The 16,799-nt window shown below is 44.5% G+C and overlaps 1 protein-coding gene across 7 annotated transcripts in view; it reads left to right on the top strand.

Moving 5' to 3' along the window:
• The window catches only part of ZHX2 (zinc fingers and homeoboxes 2), a 76,306-nt gene extending 59,507 nt beyond the window's left edge, over window positions 1-16,799 (top strand). For all 7 annotated transcript variants that reach the window (XM_064645781.1, XM_064645751.1, XM_064645741.1 and 4 more), the window contains 2 exons: window positions 7,692-10,379; window positions 15,536-16,799. In XM_064645781.1, coding sequence (XP_064501851.1) covers window positions 7,877-10,375 — 2,499 coding nt within the window. In that variant the 5' untranslated portion in view covers window positions 7,692-7,876 and the 3' untranslated portion in view covers window positions 10,376-10,379; window positions 15,536-16,799. The remainder of the gene's footprint in view (window positions 1-7,691; window positions 10,380-15,535) is intronic.

The following is a 16,799-nucleotide window of genomic DNA, read 5'->3' as shown; positions in this document are numbered from 1 at the left end:
TTGTAAATTGTTACAGTCCTAATCCATCATGCAGCAATTATTTGCCCTGGTTAGCTTCTGCTTATTCTGCTGCATATAATTAAGCGATGTTTTAAGTGTTTTATCACAGTGGAGAGCAACAGCATGTTTTTTGCTGTGCTAGCTGATGTGCTTTTTGATATTACTGTAGCAGCTGCATGCTGAAAACAGTTGTAAAGAAGGAAGAACATCACCCTAGGCAAGTTCCTTTTTTGCACCGTGAAATGTGTATTTCACCTCTCATCCTTGTATTTGTAGGAAAAAATATTACTGCAACCTTAGTGAATGTGAGTTCAGTGTCTCTGATATGGAGCAGGATAATAGCTCAGCTCTGTGCTGCATGTGTTTGCATTGCTGCAGCCTTTGTGGGTGAAGAGCTGATGGTCATGGGGTGTTATGATGCTGTCAAGTAATGTCCATTAGTTTCTACTCTGCTCTGCTCTGCTATGAACTCTACGAGCATGACTTCTGGTCAGCTACGCAGGTTGAAGTCAAGTGTTAAAAGCAAAGATGCTCACAGGGACACACAAGCTTGGAAGGTTGTGGGAGGGAGAGGATACCATCAGAGCTCACCAGAAATGAACAGACGAGTGAGATCCGTTGTGGTGTGGTTGGTCACATGCCCTGGAAGGGGTGGGAAATTCTTCAGCTCAAGAAAAAGGTGGTACAGGTGGTATCTCTACTTTAAAAGCAATCTGTGGTGTTTGCAAGGCAGTGGGCAGCAGGACCTGGCTGGCATGTGAGGGCAGAGTGTGGCATCCGTGTCAAGGTTTGCTGAGATCCACTTAGTGAGTGATAAAGTGGGGATAGTGCTACAAAAGAACCCACGGACTGAAAGATTTGTGCCCAGCAAGTCCTTGCTTGAGCTCTGTGCTGTGCACTTCCTCTGTCATTTCTGCTGTGTCCCTGGGCTGGGGAAGGGGTGTGGGAAAGCTGTAAGGAGGAGTTTGTATCTTTGTGATATTAAATGTCATGTTCAGACAGGGGGGTGTGTTAAATTACATGGGTGGAATTTGCACTTGGTTGTCCTGCATCGCAGAGAGGATGCTGTTTGTGGAGACTGAGCTCCTAAGCAGTAAAGCAATAAAATACTTCCCCCCTCTTTAAACATCAGCCAGCCCTTGCGAGTGAACACCCCTGTATTTCTATGCCTGTTTGCAGGTATCCTTGTGGTAGTGGTTTTCCCATTGTTCATTTTTTCAAATAAGACCAGGTACTGGGAACTCTCTGCCAGCACAGGCAGAGCAAACCAACACAGTGAGATGAAAAATAAGAAAGATTTTATTGGCAAATTACACAAGTGTCTGTTAAGTAGTTTTGAGGGTTTTTTTCTGGTTAGTTTGCTTGTCTTTAAAAGCAAGGTGTATCTGTGAGAAGCAAAGATCCATTTGCACCGGCTAGGGGGTTCAACCTGTTTCAGCCTCTATATTACTTTATTCCAGCCCTAAGCTGTAAGCAAGATGCAGCACAAAGTTGTGACGTTTCTGGTGCGCTTTTTCCTTTCTGCGAAAGTTAAGGTTTTTAATTTGACATCTCTTCAAATTTGGCTTTTTAATTTGACATGTTTTCAAATTGGTGGTCTTTTAGACAGCCTTTTTCAGACTCAGTCATGTTTTGGGGTATTAGGGAAAACAGGCAACATCTCACCCTGTGTCCTCACTGTCCTACCACTTCCCCAACCACAGGTTTCAGGGTTTTGACTGATGCTTTGTGCTACCAAGCTGTGTACCAGCTGCCATGGAAAATTCCTGCTCTGCCATCACGTTGGAGGAACCTGTGGGAACACCACTGCAGAAAAGGAGTTCAGTTTCTACACAAAAATTTGCCTTTTGTTGTGGGGGAAGTAGGATATAAAACTAGCTATGTGCACAAGGTAAAGATGAGAGAGAGTGAAAAGATTTCAGTATTCAGCAAGAGAAAGCTTTTTTAATTTATTTTTTTGTATCCATTAGCATGAACCATACAGTTTGCTGCTGGAAGGTGGCATAGCTGCACAGGCAAAAGTTTTCCAGTGCCATCCAGGCCCAAAACACATGGTCTCTTTTCTGTGTGATTCTCTCCCCCAGTTTCCCAAATCTGGGGGCCAGGTGACCAGAGAGGAAATTTGGCATTTCCTCAGTCATGCACAGAGTTGCCATCGAGGTCCCACTTCAGTCTCTGAGCCATTTTAACAGGAGTTTGATAGATCACAGGACTGTGGCTGGATTATTTCATTAATTAAACAAATTTCAGAAATTAAAACCAGATTAGGGCCTCACTCATAACTGCTCAGACACACTTTTGGGATGATAGTTTTAAAAGAACATGTTGTCTCTGACTTGTGTGTTCCCATCCTGGATGGCTTTGCTAAAGCAAAACAAATGGAAAGTTTTTGTTCCTGCACATGGGTTCTCTGAGGTTTGGTTTAGACCTCATTCACAATGACACATTCTGCTTGGAGCCAAGCACTTTTGTTTTTCACCTGGTTGCCTTTTTCTGTTTTGTGAATTTGCTCATTTAAAAAGAAAATTCAAATAAATTAGTTGTTTTTATTTTTTCCAACCCCCTGCAGTATGGGAAGATGAGCAAAAGATGTGGCAGGTGAGGGCTGACTTCCCCCCCACGCCCAGGGGGTAATGGCTGCTCACAGAGCCAGCTGCTGACAGCACCCCTGCACTCCACGCCTGTGGTGCTCCACGCTGGCAGCAGCCCTACAAAGAGGTCATTTGTCCAGGGTCTTGTCCATAACAAAACAATAATAATAGACTGAACAGAGTCAGCTCTAGGGATAGAGGTTGACCTAACCGTGGTGCAGCCCTATTCATTGAACATCAGATATGGATTTTGCTCCTTGACAGGATATATGTGCTGTGGACACAGCTCAGGTGATGAAGTGTAGCTTGGGTTCCCATCAGGATGTGCTGGTTGCTAAGCCATTACTGCAGGGTAACCTCCCTGCAAATATTGGTAGTCTTTGCCATCTGTAAGTAAAGTCCAAAGGTTTGTGGGGTCAGGTTTGCCTGCCTGCTGAATTCCAGTAGACTGACAGCCTGAGAGAGCTGCCTCACTCCTGAATTGGAGGAGCTGAAGTAGCATCATTTAGCAGCTTTGTCAGGAGCAACACCATGTATTTAAAACTGTCTGCTGGGGCTTTGATGTTCTGGCAAGCAGCTCACGTTTGAAAGCTGTGAGATGCTTCTTATGCTTTCTCTAATGTCCTCAGATGGGATGTGGCAGGACCTGCAAATGTATATGATGCAGCTCCCAGGGATCTGTCATGGGGAGGGGGACCCATCCTCCTTTGAAACTGTGTATTGTTTTATGCCAAATGACATCCCTACTGAGGTCCTGGAAGAGCCATAGCTTGGAGGTCCCAATAAACTCATCTTGCTTATGCAGTTGCTGGGCCTCTTTTCCTCCCCATCTTTCAGGGTGTGGGTTGAAGGGACAGAGACAGTCTCTATATGGTTATGAGCACCCCAAACTGCACATCTTGGACTAAAAGTCATTTGTTTTTTTTACTGACCTCCAGAAAGCAGCATTTGACTTGAGCTTGGTTTCTATGGTGGATAGTGATTCTTGTGTGGCAGAAAAAACTATTCAAAATATAGGGTTAGAAACCAGCAATTAGACATGCAGAAAGCCACTATGTGGAATAGAAGATGTAAGAGAAACAACAATCTGTACAATTTTCTAGAAAAACTGTAGCAAACAGACTTTATGTTTCCACCCACTTATATATGTTTTGGAGGGACCTTGCCCCTTCCTCTATATGAGAACATCCTTGTTTGGGGCCAGTCCTCCTGTCTTGAGAAGAGTTGGGAGATCAGCTCAGCAACTGAGTGCAGCAGAGAGCTTGCTGAGTATCCAGAGACTGAGGAATGGAGAACATTAAGTCTGACTTTTAAGAAACCTTTGACTGATTCAAAGTTGTAACCTAGATATCCCAGAATATGCTGAGTTGGAAGGATTATCAAGTCCAACTCCTGGCCCTGCACAGGACCATCCCCAATAGTCACACCGTGTTCCCAAAGAGTATCGTGCAAATGCTTCTTCAACTCTGTCCCACTTGGTGCTGTGATCACTTCCCTGGGGAGCCTGTTCCAGTGCTTAGCCACCCACTGGGTGAAAAACCTTTTTCTAATATCTAACCTAAACCTTCCCTGACACAGCTTCAGGCCATTCCCTTGAGTTCTGTCACTGGTCACCACAGAGAAGAGATCAGTGGCTGCCCCTCCTCTTCCCCTCAGGAGGAAGTTGTAACTGCAATGAGGTCTCCCCTCAGTCTCCTCTTCTCCAGGCTAAACAGACCAAATGCCCTCAGCCACTCCTCATACGGCTTCCCCTCAAGGTCTTTCACCATCTTCATTGCCCTCCTTTGGACACTCTCTAATGGCTTAATATCTTTCTTACATTGTGGAGCCTAGAACTGCCACAATATTCAAGGTGAGGCCACCCCAGTGCAGAGCAAAATGAGACAATCCCCTTCCTCGACCAACTGGTGATTCTTTCCCCAGTTTGTACATACATCCAGGGTTGCCCCATCTCAGGTACAGAATCCAACACCACCTTTTGTTGAACTTCATATAGTTCGTGATTGCCTAGTCCTCTAATTTATCAAGGTCTCCTTCTCCACTCTTCCATCCCATTGTTTTATCTTTTTGTTCTTAGCCTTTCTTCTTGTGGAGGAGGGGGGATATTCAGTGAAATATAAATAAGCCTTGCTCTGTCTTTGATGTCTTTCGAATTTTCTTCCTTTTGCTGATGTTGCCACATGAATTTTGCACGAGGTCATACATTAGAAAAGGAGCAGACCATTAGGTACAGCTGTGGCCTGGGAGAGAGAGCAAGCCACAGGGGAGCATCCTGGGAGCCATGGCTCCATCCGCATCTTCATTGCCGTGGCCCAGGGCACTGCCTTACACCTCCCTTCCCTCATCTGAGAAAGTCGGTGTCACAAATGTAGTGGGGTGACCTGATCACCTTCACTCTGTTTCCAGCAGCAGCTGGGCTTTCAGAGCCCATTCTGCCCCCTTCTCTTATCTTTTGACCTGTTTCAGCCAATTTTACTATAAGGGAAGAAGCTTCAAAGATAATTCATTTTCTGCAAGTGTGATTAAACATGGGTGACCAGGAAGATGGGTGTTTGGACAGTTGTGTGTTTGTCTCTAGCTTCTGATCCTTTAAGTGGGACAGAGCAAGATGCAGATCACTGCCAAAATATCTGAGGGAAGATAATTGTGAGGGGAAGCAGAAGGGAATTTTGAAGGAATAGATGGAAATGATAGAGAATATTCTGTGTAATCCAGTTTAAAGGTCAGTCAGCACAAATCTACAGAAAACCATGCATCATTTCTTCCACTGTTCATCTGCTTGTTTATTATTAAAAGGCAGAAGGAAAAAAGGGAAACAGAAGAGGAAATTTTGGCTCAGAGGTGCTGACGCTTTGGGGAATGGTGATGACAACACTGGTGATCCCAGTTTGGAGGGAAGTGGCACTCTAATCCTGACCAAGGCAGAGCCATAAGCCCGTGGGCAGCCCCATCTCTGTTTCATGGAGCTCAGCAAAGATGCTCCATTTCCCAGAGAAGCGCACTAGGAGCTGAAATGCACCCCTGAAAGTCAACCAAATGGTCTCATGCTTCACCACATCAGAGCAAGTGTGCAGGAGCATCACTGGTCTCTGTCAGGGCTGGGCAGTGCAGGGGTGGCAGTGGCTGTGAACACAAAGCACTGTACAGATATGCTGAGGCATCTGCACTGTAACAAACAGTGTCTGCATGGCATCTTGTCTGTGGTGTGTTTGGTGTTTCACGGCTTGTGTTTCACCAGAGCCTTATCTGTGAAGGTGCTGCATGGAGAATTCGCATATGAAGTGTTTTGTGTATGGAGAATTGCTTCACACTGGAGTTTGAGTACATGGAGCTGGAAGCTGCCATCCCTGCTCTTATTTCCAGCTGGAGGTGCTTCCTCTGGCAGTATATCATTTTGAGTTTCCATATATACAGAAGTGGTATGATCTGTGATAGGCAGGCAGAGCAGCAGAAATGTGCTCTAGAGACTTGCAGAGTATTCCTCAGCTGCAGACAGAACCAAGAAGTTAGCTGCTGCTTTTACAGTGGCTATTTCTGACTCTCATGCCAGGGCTTAAGCAAGAGGAGAAGGCTCAGGGACAGCATTTGGATGGTTATAAACTGCTGATGTGTCCAGATGTAACTGCAGTGGAATTTTATTTCATTAGATCTTTATATCTTGGATTCTGATTGCAGCTTATCATTTACAGGCTTCACAAGGAGAAAACCTGCATTTGTTTAGATATGAGATGACAGACTCACAGAATGGTTTGTATTAGAAAGGATCTTTAGAGATCATCCAGTCCATCTCCCCTGTAATGGGCAGGGACATCTTGCATTGGATCTCTATTTCAGATTCTCCATTTAGTACACTTCTACAGAAATCAGTGCAGGCCTTACCCACTCGGCAAATCTCCACTTTCCAGCCTCCTCCAATTTGTAAACCTCAGTGCCTCTCCCATCCCATTCCAAGTACTTCTTGAGTTTTCCGTTAAGATTGGGAATTATTATGAAACCAGAGACCATCTGATCAGGAAGAATAGCAAATTGGATTCAGTGATAAATTAGAAAAAGCATCCTGTCAAATAGGGAAGTGACCTTTTTTTATCTTCTTTTGATTAATGAAACTTTTGACAGCTAAATTCCTCTCTTTTGCTCCACCCACTCCTGATGAGTGCAGGTAGATCCTGAAACAGCTGGTGTAGTTTTTCTTCATGCTTTTGTTTGACTCATGTTGGCATCAGATCCTTTGGAAACATATTTTACAGAATTCTTGCATTTGGGAACTTCCAAAACTACTTCAACATATATGAATTGTTCTTTAAAATGTTTTGGGTTTTAGTTTTGTGTTTTTTCTTTTTTTAAATTCTGTAGAGAATAAAATGCACAAATTGGGACTTGGTGAGACTGTCACAGGAAGGGACCATGTTTAAAAGGTATCTAAGGGCTTCTGATACCTTTGGTAGCTACCTCTGTCAATGTTGAGTGAAAAGTGGTGTTGTAAGGAAACTTTTCTTCCAGAAAAGACTTAATAGGCCTCCACAGATAGGCTGCAGTTTCTTTGAGCCCACTTTTCCTTAAGGCACAGACCTTAGGTAGTGTTGATTTACATTAACTCTTCTTTATGCCTTTACTTTTACAACCAAGGCAGCTTTATTTAGAAATCACCCATCATTAGTAACCACAGTCACTTAGTAGACATATTTACAAGGTAAGTGACAGTGGGAAGTAATTAAGTTTAATATAAATCACACTCAATTTCAAATCTGCAGGCTTCAAAATAATAATTAATAGAAACTGCAGCTTCTATAAAAAGATGCAGTATTTATAGCAGTATCTTCTTTCTTTTCCAGCTAAACACATTGAGTCTAGTGGAAATTAAAATCCCCTGTCTGTTCATCTTATTTGTTTCAAAGTAATTTTCTTCCTGTGGTGCACTTCATTGCAATTTACCCACTGCTTTTATTCTTCATGGGGAGATCTTTGACTCTTAATATGATGACGGGGAGGAGGAAGAGTTTGGCATTATCCAAAATACCCTTACAAATGCACATACAAGCTGTGGCTTTCTGATAAATCTCTGTTAAATCAGTGCCTGATAAGGTGTGCTTTGTTTCACAGGTGTCATGCAGCTGACAGGTCCACTCGCGGAGCTGATGGTCACAACCAGGGCAGAAATTCATTAAGCAAAACAGAGTAAAATAATCAAGGTGTTTTGGAGCTGTTTGCAAGATCTACTGAGTTGGTCGCTCATCCTGTCAAAAGAAGACACCATTTGGGGCAACAGTGTGCTGCCAGTGGCTGCCATGGCCAGCAAAAGAAAGTCGACAACTCCCTGTATGGTGCGAACTTCTGAAGTCGTGGAGCAGGAAGGCGCTGAGGGTGTAGAAACTTCTAAAGAGAAGGGGACTGGCACACCACAGCAGGATTCCAAAAAAAACTGGCCTTCAGAAAACTCAGTCAAAGACTGTGAAGTGGTTGAGGCAAAGCCCCCAGCTGAAAATCAGTCTAAGAAACCCCAGGGTGGTTATGAGTGTAAGTACTGCCCTTACTCAACACAAAACTTAAATGAATTTACAGAGCATGTTGACACTCAGCATCCAAATGTCATTCTCAACCCCCTGTATGTCTGTGCTGAATGCAACTTCACAACCAAAAAATATGATTCTTTATCTGACCACAACTCAAAATACCACCCAGGAGAGACTAACTTTAAACTGAAATTAATTAAACGCAATAATCAGACTGTTTTAGAACAGTCCATTGAGACCACCACTAATGATGTTGCTGTCACGGGTGGGGGGCTAGAAAATGCAGAGTGTGATGATTCACATCATGGGGGAATTAGCACAAATAAAGTGCCAATGATGAAACTGGGAAAGCCTAAAGGGGAAACCAAGAAGGGATCCAAAAAGCCAGAAGAGGGAGTTATGGAAAACCACGTGGATGGTGCTCTCCCCCGTATCATAACTGAAGCCACTGAAGCTATTGCTTGTATAAATGGAGACCTTCTCCAAGATGTGTTAGCCCATGTTATGCCCTCTGTACAGCTACCACCAAATATCAACCTTGTCCCCAAGGTCCCAGTCCCTCTGAACAGTACCAAATACAACTCTGCACTGGACACTAATGCAACCATGATCAACTCCTTTAATAAGTTTCCGTACCCAACACAAGCAGAGTTGTCATGGTTGACAGCAGCATCGAAACATCCGGAAGAACAAATCCGAATCTGGTTTGCTACGCAACGTTTGAAGCATGGTATAAGTTGGTCTCCTGAAGAAGTGGAGGAGGCAAGAAAGAAAATGTTCAATGGTACTATCCAGGCAGTTCCCCAAACCATCACCGTCCTACCAGCTCCTTTGGCAACTGCAAAAATGCCGCAGCCCATCATCCAGACAGCTTTGCCTTGTCAGATACTGGGCCAGACTGGTCTGGTTTTGACTCCTGTGTCAAATGGTTCAACTGTTTCCTGTTCACCAATTACACTCGCTGTTGCCCCAAACCAGGGACAAAAGAGGACAATACAGACCTTATCAAGTGCCCCGGAGGCCAAGCGTCCTCACGTAGTTCAGGTGCCTGAGATTCCTGCCAAGCTGACAGCTGTGCCGCTGACACCAGCCAGTGAGCGGAAGAAGACGAAGGAGCAGATAGCAGAGCTAAAGGCCAGTTTCATGGCAAGCCAGTTTCCTGACGATGCAGAAGTCTACCGGCTTATAGAGGCAACAGGTCTTTCCAGGAGTGAGATCAAGAAGTGGTTCAGTGACCACAGGTACAGAAGTCAGAGGGGCATTGTGCAAATTCCTGGCGATGCGTTAGGGAAAGATCAAATAACACCTTCAGCTGGTCGACGCGGCTGGTCCTTTCATCCATACACAGATTTCACTCCCCAGAGATTCAAAGAGATAACCCAAGAGCAGCGTAGGACCCTTGAGGAGAGTTTCCTAAGATGCTCTTTTCCTACCCAAGGAGAATTGGACAGGCTTCGAGTGGAGACTCAGCTGAGTAGGAGGGAGATAGATTCGTGGTTCTCTGAGCGGAGAAAGATAAGGGACAGCATGGAGCAAGCTGTCTTGGACTCAATGGGATCATACAGAAAAATTAAAGCAAAAGGAACTCCCAATGGTGCAATAAGCCAGGCAGAACTTCTGAGTGGCTCTCAGCTTCCTGGTGCTTTATCTGTGTCCTCAACCACATTTAAGAAAACACAAGAGCAGATTCATCTACTGAAAAGTACATTTGCAAGGACCCAGTGGCCATCGCCCCAGGAGTATGACCAGTTAGCATCTCAGACTGGGCTCACAAGAACTGAAATAGTCCGCTGGTTCAAGGAAAACCGGTCTTCACTAAGAACAGGGTCACTTAAATGGATTGACCAGTACCAGCAGCAGTATGCTGTTGATGGTCATAACAAGCAAAGCCAGAAAAAGGGCTCCAAACACGCTGAGAGTCCAAAGAACGGTAACGAGGTGTCTCGGCAGCATTACCAGGATCATAAAAAACTGAATGAAGAGAATGGAGGTAAACCAGTGGTGAGAGCAAAAAGAGACTGTGAACCACTGAAAGACTCTTTGTTGGGGAATCAAGGAGAGGGTATGGACAGGGTGGATTGCAACAGCCACGACGGCCACGGCAGCGAGGAGAACGAGGAGCCGGCGGAGGTGAACTGGGTGGAGGTGACGGTGGGTGAGGACGACGCTGCATCAGACTGTACAGACAGCTGGAGCCAAACGGCACCCGAAGGCCAGACAGAGCTGGCAGACTATGACTCTGAAAGTATATCTGGAGACAATTCCCACATATAGACAGGTAATGCTGATGGTGCCCTGTTTCTCTGAGCTTGCCTCTGTCTGGGTCTGCTTCCAGCATCCTGTAGCCCCTCTTCAGTATAAATTCCTGGAACCCATCCCTGCTGGATCCTTGTGCCTGCTGGATGCCTGAACAAAAGGGAGACCCATTCTGCTTGTAAAGTAAAGCCAACTGTGTGGTAGCAGAGGAGTTAGTGCCATTTCCCTTGTTTCTTGTCTCCTTATGGGTTAAGTCCTGGATAAGGGAGATTTTTCTAGGTATTTTTTCAGTATGTGATTAAACCTTAAACTTTCTGCCTTTAAACAACCTATGAAACCTCTGCAGCACTTGATATAAAACATACCAGCTGAGCCACACAAAGAAATAGTAAGTAATACTAGTTGCTAATATCCCCATTGCTAAGAGATCATTGATCTCCTGTGAATAGAGGCTGCGGCTGTTTTTGCACCTCAGGTCCTTCCTTTGCAGCATCCTGCCCTGCTTGGAATAAAAGGTCAGTGGGGGGAGGGCCCAGGACAGAGATGCTTCTTTATGCAAAAGCAAGCAAAAAAAGAAAAATGTTGTGGGGACTGAAGTGGCTCATGCAAATGTGCTCTCTTGCAGGTGAGAACTGTCTCCAGCCTCGCTTTGTTCTGCTTGCTCACACTAGAGGCTTAGGAAGTGCCCCAGACTAAGCTGTGTGGGTGTTTTAGCAGCTCTTCTTCACAGGATCTTGAATTTAAAAGCAAGCTGCAGGGCCTTGCTTTAAGGGGGGTTTGTACCATCTTTCACAATGTGAAAGGATGTGTTATTTGGAGGTCTGAAGCATGTTTCTGATCAGAGTTGCGCAGGTATAAATCTGGAGCAAGCACGTCAGCATTTCTTGACTTGCATGTTGAATTGAGTTCACTGGAGCCTGTAACATTTTGTGTTCAACCGAATCTGTCTGTCCCAAACTGGAATTTCCTTAAGCTAGAAGTTACCCTACAGAAAGCTCAGCATCCTGCATTAACAACCATAGTGAGAGAACACCTGTTTTAGAAGGAGTTAGTAGTTTTCTGGTGTCTAAAATTAAAATATACTTTAGCATTTCTTTTTAAAGAAAAAGAAATACAAAATACAAAAGCCAGGCAGGACTGATAAAGTGCCTCTACGCTTGCACTAAAGACTTTACTGTTATAGTTGGCAGTATTTGGATTGAACTACCGGTTGCAGACATGCAGGTTTTGGTAGCAAGCCCTGTTGACTAGCACTCCGTTTTCTCCATGTGCAATACTTGTCCAGAAGTCTCCTGGGACATCTTCTCTGTGTTAAAAAGGAAAACCCTGCACTGGTATTATTTTTAACTATGAATTGTGTCAGCTAATCTTGAGAAATGTTATGACATCATCTATAACAAAATATGTTAAAGCTTCAGACTGCAGTGCAAGGCACTGTTCTGCATTATCCTTGCAGAAGTTGGTAATTAGGGATATGAGTAACAGGTGGCAAAAGCACAGATTAAAGGAAGAAGGATGTGGGAACCTCGGCTGGAGGCACTCTGGGGTGCCACTGTTGTACAGCCACATAAGAAGGGAGAGCCAGGATCTGATCTGCCTTTTAAAATCAAATGTGTGGTGAATAAATGCATTGTGGGATTATTTGTTTTCAGAATTGTTATTCTAGATCATTTCCTCCTTCCAGCTATGAATATTGGTTGTGAGGAGAGGGAGCAGACCAGGGGTTAGGAGGGGGAATGGGGAGGAAGGTGGGAGCTGGGGGAGTTGCCTGAAACCACTCTTTCTTACAAACCTGTTGTACTACAAAACAAGGCTCTGCAACAGTCCTCTTCCAGCAGCGTAGGTTTGGTGCCTGCACTTTTGTCAGTGCAGGTATGTTGGCGTGAATCTCCTGCCTCTGTGCCCTGGTGCAGATGCTGACCATAAAGCTCCAGGGCTTTGGGGGTGCTCAAGTGTTATCAGAGAGGAATTTTAATAAGAACTTTGATCTCAGTTAAACTTTGGCTGAGTGGTCCTTTTGGTGAGGAGCTTTCCGGTGGTTGCATGTAAAATACACCTACTGAGAAAAGGTGCAGTGGAGCCGGACTTCTGCTGCAAACAGCATGTAGTAAGATCAGAGGGCATTTTGTCCTGCTCTTTGCTTGTCTCTCAGCATGCTGATCTGGGGACTTGACAAAAGCCCAAAGTCTTTTTAATTTTCCTTTATTCTGCCTGTAAGTTTCAGGGCAGAAACGCAAGTGCCTGCTCTCTGGCACCCATGTGGAGGCATTGTCACAATTATTGTGACACAAAATTTGGAAGCTTTATATCCCACACTGGTGGGACCCATGGAAAAATCTCAGCTACTGTCTCCTTTTTCCTTAAGGATAAGCTCTCACTCTTTGTCCAGAAATGTTCAACTAAAGCTTTGGTGTTCAGCTAACAATGTGTTATGTTAAGTGACATTCAGGTATGACTAAAAACGAAAGACTGTGCAAGACTGAGAGCTTGTTTCTGCCTGTTTTCATATAAAAGCCTGATTTTTCCTCAGGTACCATATGTAAGAGGTGGACTGAAGAGCTGACAAGGGACTTCTCTTGAGTCTCACACAGCCACGCTTCCTGGGTGAACCTTTCACTGCTGAGCCCTACATCAGGCAGAAACATGCTCCTTTGATATTCATGCTGTTGCTATTTTGTCAGCTTGATGTAAATAGTCTAAAATGATCATTTGTTGGTGATTGATCTCCATACTCCTGTTGGCTAAATTTGTGTGCAGCTTCTGTAAAACCTCATCTCTTCCAGACTGTCTTAGTCACTCTCTGCTCTGGTGTGTAGCTTTGAGTTTCTGGAACTATTGGAGAGCATTTGTGTTACAGCCTAGACAGACCTTAAGCCTTAAAAAATTGAGTATTTCAAAACTGATCCCTGTTCAGCAGATTCTGCTTCTGCTGCTGCTACAACTAGAGGAAGTTTCACAAGTGCCTGACCTCCTTGAGAGCAAGATGCATGCTGGGCTCTGAAGTACCCTCTCAGAACTAAGAAAAGGCTCTGTTACTAAATCCATATCTGAAGCTTTTGGCAACATTGGATTTTTTCTGTGGAGCAGGTCAGGTTTTCTGAACAGTGAGGGTGAGAGACCTGTCCCCATAGAGCAACAAGGCCTTCAGGATGTTGAGTGGCTGCTGTCAGGTGCACTGAAGCCATCACTGAAAGTGTTCAGATGTTGCATCATGCAGCCTTGTGTCCCCCTTGTAATATGACCCAACTGTTCTGTCAAGAGAGTATTTTAGATCCCTTTCCATGAGTATAAATATTCCTGTCTTCCTACAGCATGGGTCAAAATTAGGTCTGTTGTCCCCATTTGTGCAAAACTGACAAACAAAAACTGGTCCTAAATTAAGTACAGCAAACTACAGCTCAAACAGGAGAGCAGGACCAGAGTGTGCCTGAGTGGCTGGCAGCTACTGCTGGCTTTCTTCGTGATGTCGTCTCCCTGTGGGGTTTTCCCAAGATCAGAGCTTTTGTTTTTTCTCAGAATCATACTTTTTCACCACCACCACCACCTTTCTGCAGTAAACTGTCTTTTTTAGAGTTATTTCATGACCTCCATTTTTAATCCTGAACCTTGCAAGATGTAGACCCTAAAGTTTATGGCTCACAGTGGGAGCAAGGTAGGTGGACACCCTGGAAGATGTGTGCCCTGGCTCTGGGTAGGCTCTATGGAGATGTCCCAGAAAAAAAAAAAAGTCTGAAGACAGTTGCCCCTTGCAGATGCTGTATGCAGATGCTAGGCATCAGAGGTAGTCTGGTTTCTTTTGGCATTTCCAACCCCTTCTGCACTGCTACAGGAGCTGAGATCACGTTTGCTGGTGGCACAATATGTTCCCGTTCCTTGGTGCCCAAAACTGGTAAAAGGGAACAGCACTGGGGCTTCTCTTGCTTTCTGCTCAAGTTCTCACTCTTCTTGTGGTTTAGGGTTTCATCTAAAAGGCTAGCTACAGTGCCTGTTACTGGTGCTGTGCTCCAAGGCACCATCCTGAAGTAAATCAGCGTGGGTTTGACTACTGGTTTTTGCAGAATTTGGGTCACCCTAAAGCATTTGAAGGAATGAGAATCAAGTAGGGAGGATGTGCTTTTTTCCCGTGAAACCAGTGAGGCGCGCTGAAGACCTAAGTTCTAACGTAATGAAGGACTTCAGGGGGAGATGCAAAACCCAACACTGCAATTAAAATTTTCCAGTGAGTCAAGAGGAATGGGGGCCTGTTTGAGGAAAGGTCTCAAGGTTGGGGAGGACTTTTCCCCTTGATGTTGGTACGAGGCAGTCCTTTTCCTGGGTGTGACTGTGTTGTTCTCTGCGTTGCAGATGCCAGGCAGAGCTCACTATTTCTGTGGGAAATAACAGACCAAATAGCAACATCTATACAAGGTGTAAAATAATGGCTTAGTTCAGTTTTCGGGAAGCACTGCTGCAGGATGGGTGAGGAGGATGGTGCAGGAAAGCCATCTCATGCAGCTCCAGCTTGAGTGGATGTTTGCACTTCTTGCACCTTTACACCTGAGAGGGGAAGAACATGCTGAACATAACCCTTGTCATAGAGCCCTTGTTCTGTGCTGGGAACTGGGGATACATGTAGATTGGTGGCTATCTGAAGATTGGGTGTTGGGGGGTTATTTTTTAATCTCTGGTCCATGGCACAGCCTTTATGTAGGTGCAGGAGTCATAGCGGAGCCAGGGAGCTGCTCTGCAGAGCACAGGCACATCCAGTTTTTTCCATTGTCTTGCAGTTTGTATCGTTTCCTAAAATAGTGCAAAACAAGAAATATTATGAGGGAATTTACTGGGGGAGAAAGACCTGAGGTGTTCTCGGTTTTAGCACTATATGTCCTGTGGTCACAAAGTAGCTGCCCCAAACCTGTGTGCACATCATCTTTGAATCAGTGTGAGAATCTGCTGAGTCAAGGCTGTATATCCATGTTAGAAATCCATAGGGGATTATTAGCTGGGTGTTAACATGCAGCAAAACTACAGCACCCTACCACATCAGGCTGTGATAAGGATAGGCTTCAGAGTACAGTTAATAGAAAATACAGTGTTACTGTGTGTGCAGGGATGTAAACTGGAATGCCATGTTAGTTAACAGCTAGTTAGTTGTTCATAGTGCCTTCAAAAATAATGCTACTTTTATAATTTTTGCAGGGGTACTCCTCAGCTGCACTGTCCTGACATTGGAGGGGAAATGCTGTCTGAAAATAGAAGAAAACTCTATTTTCCTGCCTGGGGTGAGATAGCGTGTTGCGACTCCAAGTCTCAAGCGCCACTTGTGGAGGCACAGCGAGAAATACTCTTGTGGAGTGTCATCATGGAATCGTTGATAGTGCCAAAGTCCTACTACTGCATTTCAAAAGAAAAGAAAGAAAGAGAAAAGGGTCCTTGTACATAGATTTCTCTTCAGTTTCTCCCCCCCCACTTTCCTGCCCAGCCTCTTCCTCTACTGGAACAGATTTGTACAACACGAAAATTTTGTTAATTTTTTTAATAGATGCAAGTTATTCTTGCATATAATGCAGAATTTTGGGTTTGTTTGGGGGAGGGAGGTGTCTTTTGTGGAGGAGGGAGAGGACAATTTTTTTTCTGAAGTGTTTAAAGACAGAGTTGCAATCTTTTGGCGTCGTCTTGGTGCAGATCAGCATCTGAGCCCAGATCCCCACCCCAGTTTACATTTCAGCCCAGTTAAACATGTTCTGGAGTGGTGGGCTTGTTTTTTTTTTTCCCCTTGTTGTTTTGAATTTTTTGTTTTGTTTTATGGCCACCTGCTACTGGTTGAAGTATTTAAATCTCTGCTTTTATGTGCTCCTACAAGGCAAGTCTTCTCCGGCTCCTGTACTTCACTTTTCACCAGCCAGCCCCAGCTGTGGGTCTCTAGAGATTTGGCTAGAATGCCTTTTTTTGTTCTGATTTGCTGGGTTTTTTTAGCACTTTTTGTTTAAACTTGCAGTACAACCTCCAGAGGGGTTGGAGTGAGGAAATTAAGATGCTTCATAACTCAAACTTGTGTTTCTTTGGCTGGTACAGTGATGGACACCATAACCAGCAGTCTGCCCTCCAGCTTTAGATGTTGTAGCGCACAACAGAAATTTCTTATTAACCCTTGCCACTAAATTTTTAGATCGATCCTAGGTTCCTGATTGCACTTTTTTTTTTTTTTTTTTCAAATACTGCTAATATGGATTTGTGTGGGAGTGTCTGTCCGTGCACATGTGAGGAGGAAATGGAGAGAGAGCAGGAGCCTGGGTGCAGGAGCCGTCCGGTGCGTTCCTCTGATGAGCTGGGTTTGGAAAACTTGCCCACCTTTCAGTATGCTGCACAAATAGGTTGCTAGGGAGTTTGAATAAATCTGACTTTTCTAACTTGTTGCTCAGTTGTTGTAACTCAATAAAGCAAAGGCTAAACATTTTGGTAA

This window comes from Pseudopipra pipra, chromosome 1 (assembly GCF_036250125.1).
Source record: "Pseudopipra pipra isolate bDixPip1 chromosome 1, bDixPip1.hap1, whole genome shotgun sequence".
NCBI lineage: Eukaryota > Metazoa > Chordata > Aves > Passeriformes > Pipridae > Pseudopipra > Pseudopipra pipra.
This window is presented reverse-complemented; position numbering and strand designations above follow the sequence as displayed.